Source organism: Columba livia, chromosome 7 (assembly GCF_036013475.1).
Source record: "Columba livia isolate bColLiv1 breed racing homer chromosome 7, bColLiv1.pat.W.v2, whole genome shotgun sequence".
NCBI lineage: Eukaryota > Metazoa > Chordata > Aves > Columbiformes > Columbidae > Columba > Columba livia.
The window spans coordinates 578,348-588,943 of record NC_088608.1 but is presented as its reverse complement, the minus strand read 5'-3'; the positions used below and the strand labels follow the sequence as shown (position 1 = coordinate 588,943).

The following is a 10,596-nucleotide window of genomic DNA, read 5'->3' as shown; positions in this document are numbered from 1 at the left end:
CCCGGCGCCCGTCCTGCGGGGCTGCGGTGCCGCAGGTTCTCTCACGCACGCGTCCGCGGGCAGGAGCACGGAGCCAGCTCTGGGGACACGGGCACGGCCCTGCGCCTCCGGGGACGAGAGCCGCCTCTCCTCCTCCGCTGCCAGGCTCGCACCGACGACTCCTGCGGGCTCCCAGGGAGCTGGTTTACCTAATTACAAGAAAATTAATAATTAGTCCTTTCTCTTTTAGACACAAATCCTCCACTGAGTAGTTTCTCACCTCTCCCAGCGTGAAAGCCCGTGGCCAAGCCTGCTGCCCGGATGGGATGTGGCGGAGGGGGCACAGCACCCACATGGGAAAGCACCCGTCTGCTCCCGGGAGCTGCTCCTCCTTCCCCGAGTGCTGGGAACAGGATCTCCAGGGCAGCAGGGATCTCTGGCACTGCTGGAGTGCAGCGCTTTGCTCTCCCGGGCGATGGGACCCGCTCGGCGTGGGGCTGGCGGGGACGGCAGCCGGAGATGCTGCTGCCAGCCTGGGGACCGTTCCAGAGCCACCACTCCAGGGCCACCGCTCACCTTACGGCACCAGAACCCGCACTTCACAGCCAGAACCAGCCCTGGCAACTAAACCTTCCTGAACTATCTGGCTACCAAAAAGTGAGAGCGTGCTTAAGAACCCACTGTCAGAAGGACCCAACTCGCAAGTAATTGCTGGTAACACAGTGGTCTTTTTAAGAAAAAAAAAAAAAAATCCCACAGTACCCTTCAAAAGCCATGAAAGGCTTGATACTGTTTGGTAGTATTATAGTGTGGGGGATGTCATTTTGACATGCCTTAAATTTGAATAAAGCCTGCCTTAAATCGCTAGGTTATGGCTGTGCCAGGGGGATGTTCAAGCAAGCAAAGACTTCAGAATTGCAGTCCTCTGCATGCGTGAGCCTCACGGGCATTTACGGCCCCGCGCAGCTGAGCAGCCGCAGGAGCGGGGTGCAGGATGCCGGGTGTGCGAGGGAGGCCGGTGCGGCGCCCAGCCCGCAGCCCTCGGCTGGAACAGACGGCGTGCGCAGCAGCTGCCGCCTCCCGCGGGACCGCCCGCGCCGGCACCGCGCTCCCTACCTGCTGGGCTCCCGAACCGCAGCAGGGGCTCGTCGCGGCCACCGGCAGCAGCCCGATGTTCATGTGTCACCATGTCCGCCGCGGGGCACCCGAAACAGCCCTCAACCCCTTTCCCCTCCCAAAACAAACATCAGAAAAACAAACAGCTTTACACTTCACAGGAACACAATGGCAGAGTGTGCTTCATTTATTAAAATGGCCACATCTTTCCAAAAGTATACCTGTATGTAAAATACACATACAAAATACAACATCTAAACAAATTATTTACATCCAGGGCAGCTGCAATATCAAGCAATAACCTCAGCAATAGTTTTAAAAATAACTTGCTGCAGTGTACACTACATTAGGTGTTTCACAATGTGAAGGATGAATTTTAGCATTGTACTGCTACACTAACCTCTAAAATATTACAGTACTCCAGAAAAAAACATTAATGCTTCTTTTAAAAACAGAAAACTCAGAGACTGGTTTGTAGACTAACAAAACACTACACATTCCTCTTTGGGGACTGAAAACTACAGCAGATTTAGACAGAAATGTAATAGCTACATTCAAAATACATTCAGTCTATTTATGCCAAAAATACATTCAGAGCCTTTGGTTACAACTTATTGCACATTTCTTATATTCTGTAGAAATACATTGTACCTCTTAATGCTTCTTTTCCCGTACATTTATAGAAGGTGCTGCCTGTAACAGAGCACGGATGTCTCTCCCAAAAGCCTCCCGGCCTGGGACCCCGCGCGTCGGTGGAGCAGCAGGCACACGGGGCCCCAGCGGGATGCTCTCTGCTCAATGCCCAGACCCCTTGTGGGGACTAGACACACTTCTAAACTAATTTATTTATAATTCCTGAAAGTACTGCCAAGAATAGAAGTGACATAACAACGACAGCATTACGGGAGTCGTTATAGCGTTACAGGAGGGAACCATCTTGGGTAAGTGCAAATGACTATAAAAGTAGTAAAGTGCAAGAGAGATTACAGTTTGAATTTCTCAAGGGGTATTTCGGAGGAGTAGTTAAGGAAACAACAAAAAATAGGTGCTAGAGAAAATGTTAATTAACTTTCCCTTTCAGTTCATTTTCCATGCATTAAGTTCTAGGTTGTTATTAGAAGCTAATTAAAAAAATGAGTAACTCCCCCAGACTAGAAGCATCAGTTACGAGAGGCTAAATGTGGTGACTGGTCTGCAGCATCCTTGAGCTTGAAAATTTCTACGAGCTTAAGAACTTGTGCTTTAGATGAAGATCAGCAGGAACACCAGCAACCTCTCCAGAAACCTCAGCCTCCCTAAACCCACCCGCAACGGCCTTGGCATAACCTCTGTTCTTAAATCCAGGCAGGACAAACCCACGCTGAGTGGAAAGGCCACTAAAATAAGGGGGTTGGTTTCTTTCAAAGGAGCACACAGTTTACAAACAAAGCCCAGCACAACAGCATCAGCCCCTTGACCCAGCTATGGTTAACTCTGTTTTGCTAAAAGGTGCCTCTGCCTCTCAATTAACAAAAGACCCGGGGGACCTTCCGCACCAACGCCAAATTCCTCCACCGTGCGACCCAGTCCACAGGGAAAGAAGCCCCAGGAGCAATTATCCGATAGACATCAAGGGCATGGATACATTCAAAGGATAATACGGATAAAAAGTGCATAGAACTGAATTTAAGATGGAAGAAAAATTCCTAGAGAGCATTCCAATCACTCTCCCCATGAAGAATGCCTCCACTTTAGGCAAAAAAACTCTCACATTTTAAAAGTGGTGTAAGAGAAGCTAATGGTGTCCCTCGGTCATCCTGCATCTCGTACGGCAGCTGACCCAGCTTTCAGTAACGAGCGTTAGCGCATCAAGACTGCGGCAGACACCCCATGGCCGGAGCTCTGCAGGGACACACCGTTTCCCTTGGGGCACCTTCCGAGCGCTGAACTCCGAAAAGTTCATCTCACCTGCACGGTTAAATACTTTTGAAGAAGCAGGCCTGAATCAGCACACTGTTTAAAATCACTTGTGCTCCACTACCGCTGATTTCAAACACCTTACTCTGCAAATTCACTGAGTTTATTTCAATTGATAAAGCATTTCCTTTTCCCACTTAAAAAAATAATTTTTGACTGTTCCTTTTTAACATAAGGATTTTTTTCAAGTTACGTTCTACAAGAACAAATGCTGGATCTTAGGTCTGCACATCTTTGGATACCCAAGTAAGCATCTCCCCTTGGATCACACAGCTGCAACCACCACCCTCCAACTGCTTAGAAATGCACATCTGCTGAGCTCCCCAGTGCAGCTGAAGCGCAGAACAACTAAACCTATAAGTTGACTTTGATTACATCTCAGAAAGCCTGCTGGAGGAAAATCCAGTAGCAACGCTCTCCGCCACGCAGCCAACAGACGCGCAGGCGTGCGCTAGTAACACAAGCAGGAGTGACCAGGTTTACACAACAGGTAAACGGCATTAGGGCCCATTTTTGGGACAATTAACAGCCATGAAGAGTCCGCGGTGTCCCGAGTGCGTGTGTCGGGATGGAACAGGCAGCACTGACGCTGCTGACCGTCCCACCCGGTCACAGTTTAACCCATTCCTCCACACCAGAGCCCCAGCTCAAGAGGTTTCATGCCAAAGATCGATCTTAATACCGTAATTAGCAAACAGCTTATTTCCACAGAGCTGCATGTGCTACTTCGAATTTTACAAAGCTTTGCTACTCTGGAGACATCTTTGGGCTTAAATTCCACAGACACCTGGATTTAGAAACATTTAAAGAATCATATTATTATGAAGTGTATCATTTTGGCTATTAAAAATATTGGAACACCATATTCAAATGTGTGGAGTGGGGCAGAATTCACAAAATACCACATCAGTGAGTTTTGAGAAAAACACCCCACTTCCTATAGCTCGCAGTGTTATGGGAATACGATGAGACGTTAATACTTTTCAGCAAGCTGGCGCTATTACAGAAATCCATACAGAACCTCTGACAGGCTGTACTGGCTCCGCAGAAGGACATCAGCACTTTAAATTGCCATCTTAGCAGGTCCCCGGGCTGTGACAGACGACAGCAAAGGGGACCCTGGCACCCGCAGCACCGCAGCGGTGTCTCCGGTCACCCGTGTCCCCAAAGCCCCGACCCCACGAGCCGGGCTGTGCGAACAGCGGTGCGCCCAGGAACGAACCCCGCTGCAGGGCGGCAGCCGCCTGCCAAGAGCTGACTTGCTAAAGCTCCCCCAGAACATCAAAAGGCACTAAAAATGTTACCAGTGACAGATTGGCAAGACACCATTGTTTAAAAATGTATACTTTCTCAGTTTAGGTAGAATTTATCCCATTCCATCCCTACATATCTAATGGAAAAGTATTGCCTCTATTATTTTTCCTACCAACTGTTAAAAATAAAAATTTTCCCTTGATCGATATGTTCAATGAAAAAATGAACAGAGTAAGATAACTACAAGTCATAACTATAACATTGTATATTAAATCAAGACAACAAAAAATAAAAGTTTATGAAAAATTGACTAGATGCTTTTGTTCACAATATACATGTGTAGTGAAATTTTCATTTTTTAAAAATTTGCTTAGTAAATATAGCATTTAAAAGTGCATTTTACTGACAGCCTGTTTTCAGATTCTTGCATGAAAATATGTAAAAATCTGGATTAAATTGGGTCTTTGACTTGGTTTGAGGGTAAAACGTGGTTTCTCTTGCAAACAGGCTTTAACCAATAGCAGCTACTTCAAATACGCCTGGGGCCGGACTAAGACAAAAAGCACAATAGCAAAAGGTATCATTACACTGTCGTGGTGTCTTAAGCTCCTTTCTGCAATTAACCTAGAGTCTAAGTCACTGACAGAACCCCAGCAAGTCACAGACCTGCTGTATAGAACACGAACTACGGCCAGAAGCTGCCCCGTCCAGTGGCCAAATACGAAGCTGGATGTCAGCGCTCTGCTTCGGGCGCTTAAACACTGAACCACGGTGCGTGAGGTAGACAAAACCAAAAATGATATCACACGTTAGAAGCTGAGCGGCAGGATCCGTCCCTCGGCGGGGAGCTGCCTCAGGCCTTGCCGTCCTCCTGGGCGCAGAGCTGGGAGAGCGTCTTCTTGACGCGCAGGGCGGTGAGCCGCGCCGCGCCGCTGCCATGCCAGCACTCCCGCATCACCCGGCCCAGTACCCGCAGCGCCTGCGGGAAACAGCATGTCACCATGGACCGCACCGTGACCCGCACCGCGACCCACACTGTGACCCGGAAGAGCCTGCGGGAAGCAGCATGTCACCATGGACTGCACCACAGTCTGCACCGCAACCTGCAGCACCTGTGGGAAACAGCACATCACCATGGACCACACTGCAACCTGAACCGCAACCTGCAGCACCTGCAGGAAACAGCACGTCACCGTGGACTGCACCGTGATCCACACCATGACCCAGAAGAGCCTGCGGGAAACAGCACATCACCACAGGCCGCACCGTGACCCACACCGCAACCCGCGAGAGCCTGCGGGAAACAGCACGTCGCCATGGACTGCACCACGACCCGCACCGCAACCCGCGAGAGCCTGCGGGAAACAGCACGTCGCCATGGACTGCACCACGACCCGCACCGCAACCCGCGAGAGCCTGCGGGAAACAGCACGTCGCCATGGACCGCACTGTGACCCGCACCGCAACCCGCGAGAGCCTGCGGGAAACAGCACGTCACCATGGACCGCACCATGACCCGCACCGCAACCCGCGAGAGCCTGCGGGAAACAGCACGTCACCACGGACCGCACTGCAACCCGCACCGCAACCTGCGAGAGCCTGCGGGAAACAGCACGTCACTGCGGAGCGCACTGTGACCCGCACTGCAACCCGCAAGAGCCTGCGGGAAACAGCACGTCACCATGGACTGCACCGTGACCCGCACCGCAACCCGCGAGAGCCTGCGGGAAACAGCACGTCACCATGGACTGCACCGTGACCCGCACCGCAACCCGCGAGAGCCTGCGGGAAACAGCACGTCACTGCGGAGCGCACTGTGACCCGCACCGCAACCCAGGAACAGAGAACAGTGTGTCACCACAGACTGCACCGTGACCCGGGAGCGCAACAGGCGGCCCTCTGGAATGGCAGCACGACAGCGACACCATAAATTAATATATTCCAGAGAGCTCAGCATTTGGTTCAAAGAGTTTTTCTCTGTATTGATCTGGAAGCTGAAAAAGGGGCCAACACCTGAAACACATTTAAACACGGGAGAGGCCAGACGTGGAACTCCCTGTGTCCCACGGCAAAACCCTGTTTTGGTTTAAATACACTCTGTATAATACTAAACTGAAGAACTGCTCTTACCTCACAGCTTTGCCACTGGTTTGGAATATTTGGTCTGAGCTTCTGCTCACAAACTACCCTTCTCATGTCTTCTATCGAAGGATCAGAAGGCACGACATCGTAGTAAGGCAGCTGGTATTCCTCGGTGATTCCTAGGAAAGATTTATTGTGTAGGTAACACAAAACCCAAAGTAGCTGCTCCAGAATCAACTCCGACTGTTTTTACAAGCAGTGAGAGAACAGAGGAACATGTGGGGCTGCCTCGAACAGCTGCTCCACAACAGACTTCTGCTGCCACATACTGTCAACATAATGAAGCGTGCAGGGGCAGGACACAGATCCTTTAATTGATTTTGTTTTATTTAAGATAAAGGTGGTCTGCATTGCAAAGTGCAGATGCCAGAAACCTCACCTCCAACGGAGCACCTCCGGGCGATCTCCCAGTACACCAGCCCAAGGGAGTACATGTCCGCACGCTTGAAGGACTCAAAGATGTTCATGTTCATCACATCATCAAGTATTTCAGGAGCCATGTACCTTTGAAGGACACACAGGTCAGCTCGCTAGAAGGAGTCTGTACAGCAGACCCCGGCTGTGCTGCTCAGGCCAGGCCAGGTACCCACCGGTCCCACCGGGCAGTGAAGAGAGCTCCTGACAGCGATTCTGAGCAAAGGGAGAGCTGGTGCAGGGGACAAACCCAACACCGCAGCTGCCCACATCCACACACGCCACCGTGACCACTCAGAGTGACGCCCTGACCGTGGCAGGAGCAGACGGGGTGACCAACACGTGGTGCCGCGCCACAGAGCTCTGTCCCATGGCTGCGCCTGCCGTCCCACCACCCAGGGGACACGGGGGCTGACAGACCACGAGCGGAGCCACGGGTGGAGGACAGGGCCAGGGGCTGAGAGACGCTATCCCCGCGGGCCAGCAGCCCCCAAACCCACCTCCTGGTCCCCACGCGGGGGTTCTGGGGGATGTCGATGGTGTTCAGCACCGAGTCGTGCTTCACCGCCAGGCCCAGGTCCGCGATGGCGCAGCTCTCGTTCTTCTTCACCAGGATGTTTTTAGATTTCAGATCCCGGTGCGCAATCGCTGGCTTGCCTGTTCACGCAAAGAGAAAGCGCTGTCCGTTTTGATAACAGCCGTAGGAATTTTAACATAATGAGCCAGGAAGCAAAACCAGTTTCATTCAACTTCGTTACTATAGCCCATAAACAAACAAACAAACAAGCCAACACCCAAACACTGGAGCCTGTTTTGTACTAAGGAAAGCTCTGCTAAACGCCATCACATTAAAAAACAAAACCAAACCAAAACAACCTTGAGGGCACTTTTGTTCCAATATTTGCATTTCAGGAATAAAACACAAAAAGAGAAACTGCAATTTCACCCTCCTCCAAGTTAATTTAGCAAACCATTAGCACTCCCGGTTAGCACAGCAGCTCCCATATCCACTTGCAGGCGTGGAAGCAGGCACAGACAGTGGAAGTGGGAAGGTGACGTTCCCGTTCTCTGTCTATGCTGTGCCTCGTACGCTTATGTTGAGACTGTTTCTTGTAGTACAGCAGTTTGCAAAATGCTTTACTATACCACATCACCCACAAATGACTTTGCAAATGCCTCTGAAGCTCCTTAGAGCACCGGGAGGAGAGGTGGAAGCACCTGCCTTGCGTGCCGACAATCTCCATGTGCAGGTGGGCCAGGCCGCTGGCCACCGACAGCGCCAGCCGCACCATGCCCGCCACCGTCACCGTCCCCCGGTTCAGGTAGTCAAACAGAGACCCTTGCTCGTGGTACTCGGAGACAAGCCAGAGCTGAGTCCACGTCCCATTATCTACCCAGAAAAAACAAGATTATTCAGCTTTATGAAACAAAGGACAAGCATTGCCCACTTTGTGGCCAGCTCAGCCACGCACACGAACAGTCCTTCTGGCCACCCCCCCGGGACAGAGCTCCGGACCGCTGCAAGGGTCCAAGTGACGGGAGCGGGGACAGCGAAAGCGATTCTGGGACAAACACCCAGGATTTCACAGGACTCGCACCGTACCCTTGTTGTCGGCAGCAATAAAGCCCAGGATGTTTTCGTGTCTCAGCATAACCGTCTGATAGATTTCTGCCTCCCGAAACCAGGATCGTTCGTCTCTGGAGGAGAAGATTTTCACAGCCACATCCTCCCCGCACCATTTTCCATGCCAGACTTCGCCAAATCGGCCTTTTCCTACGATTTCCTGAAGGACAATTGTCCTTGCAATTGTTCTCTGTACAAGCAGGGGTAAACCTAGTTTAAAAAGAAGAGACAGGTATCTGTGAATTAGTCCACCAGTCTTTTTTTTAAATAATAAAGTTAATGTTCCACTGAATTGCACTCGCAAATAAAAATTCTAGTTGCAGAAAGCTGAGCCGTACACACCAGATGTGCCACCACCCTGATGAGCTGGAATTCCTGAACTCCCACCTGATTTTGGATTTCTTTGATTTAACAAGCTCTCAATAGCAATAGAGGCGTCGTAGTAGATGGGATGTCAGAAGCTGAGAAAAAGTATTGAAAAGGTTGGCATTCTGCTCCAAACAAGAACTCGGAGTAACATTATTTCGGCAGGACTATAAAAACGCCAGGAGCGGCACCTGACCGCTGGGTTCGGTGCAGGGTGTGTTCTCACCTGCTGTGCCACACCGGCCAGCAACGCTTTGTCTCACAACTGAAACCTTCTGAATAACTGTTAGAATGGGAGAGTTTCACCAAAGAGTTGAACTTTTGTCATTTGACAGAAACAGAGCAAACAAAGCCCTATTGCCACTATGATGTGTGGCCAGCTGTATCGGCCCCGAACCTCCTTTGGCAAAAAACTTGTCACCGGTGTAAGAGCCTCTGAGACAAGACCCCCACTGCACCCCCTGCCCAGCAGGAACGTTCTGCAGCGCCCTACAAGCCAGGTGGCACGTCTGCCTTTGGTATAAGCACCAAGAAGATTCGCCGCAGGGCAGCCCCCACCTACCCGAGCCCGAGCCGGAGGTCGTCATGTCGTGGATGAGCTCCCTCAGCGTCTTCCCCGAGCTGACCAGGTTGCACTCGGAGAGCGGCTCCTCCACGCTGAGCTGCTTGGCCCTGCGGCCGCCACCACGCCGGCGCCGCCAGCCGCGCAGCGCCAGCACCGCCACCAGCGCCAGCACGCACAGCGGCACCGCCACCGTCACCGCCAGCACCGCCGGGCCCGCGCCGGCCCTGCCCGGAGACTCCGATGCTTGTGGGAGACAGAAAGGAGGAAAAAGACGATGAGTGAAGGGCTGTGGAGCAGCGACACGTTCAGATTTACTGATCCCCAGGGCTGGCAGCAGCGGCACAGACACAGTTCCGGAAGTTACGGAGACTTTCCCCCCCACCACCTATTCTGCAGGTCACCTGGGCTCTGGTCAGCCCTGAGCACCACGGAAAACACCAGCAGACTGACGGTGCCAGCAGCGGCTCTGGGGAAGGAGACGCTGGGACGTGTGGCTGCTGGCAGCAGGGCCGGGCGAGGCGGCAGACACACCATGGCCAGCCTGGCCCAGAACAGCCCCAAAACAGCCCAAAACCAGCCCAGAACGGCTCCTCAGACCTGCTGACGCCTCGCCATCCCTGCCGGGCACTGGTTGTGTATCCACTGATCTGCTACCAAACCCCCAGGCTTTCCCTGCACAGTGTCCCAGGCAGTCCCACCCCACCGCTCGGTACCATTGACAGCAGCACACACCTGAAGAACATTTCCTAGCAGTTCCAAAACCACAGCAAGACCCTGCAGAGTATGCAGTGTCCATCTGTTTGTGCTTGCCTGCACTGAGCTGATGCCCCGCTCCCCGCTGCAGGAGACACAGGAACGGGACCAGCAGCGCCCTGCAAGACCCCAGCACGGGCAATTAATTTAAACAGTATTCCTTAAAAACAGCACAAACCGGTTCAGAACAAATAGGAGGCCTTGGTACTTATTTTTAAAATGTTCTTTAAGCTTCAATGGTTGTTTGATGCTACCCTTATCTACAGTCATGCTGCATAAAGCTATAGCTAAATGGAAAGTTAAATGTATTCACGAGGTATTAATGTCGACATCTCATTATTTGCAGTCTCTCAGAGAAAGCAAAAGTAACTACAAACAGCGCTATGCCAGAAACTGGTCTCTTGACCAACTATGTCACTTCAGCACG

The 10,596-nt window shown here is 51.7% G+C and overlaps 1 protein-coding gene across 5 annotated transcripts in view; it reads right to left on the bottom strand.

Moving 5' to 3' along the window:
* Nucleotides 1–10: 10 nt before the first annotated feature.
* ACVR1C (activin A receptor type 1C) overlaps nt 11–10,596 on the bottom strand; it is a 32,376-nt gene continuing 21,790 nt past the window's right edge. Inside the window, exons 2-8 of one of the 5 annotated variants that reach the window (XM_065070130.1) lie at nt 9,414–9,659; nt 8,465–8,695; nt 8,084–8,251; nt 7,362–7,518; nt 6,827–6,951; nt 6,436–6,566; nt 11–188 (exon numbers count right to left, since the gene is read on the bottom strand). In XM_065070130.1, the coding sequence (XP_064926202.1) occupies nt 42–188; nt 6,436–6,566; nt 6,827–6,951; nt 7,362–7,518; nt 8,084–8,251; nt 8,465–8,695; nt 9,414–9,659 (1,205 nt within the window). In that variant the 3' untranslated portion in view covers nt 11–41. Of the gene's footprint in view, nt 189–1,261; nt 5,285–6,435; nt 6,567–6,826; nt 6,952–7,361; nt 7,519–8,083; nt 8,252–8,464; nt 8,696–9,413; nt 9,660–10,596 lie in introns of those variants that run through there. The other 4 variants (XM_065070125.1, XM_065070126.1, XM_065070128.1 and 1 more) reach the window with 4 other exon arrangements.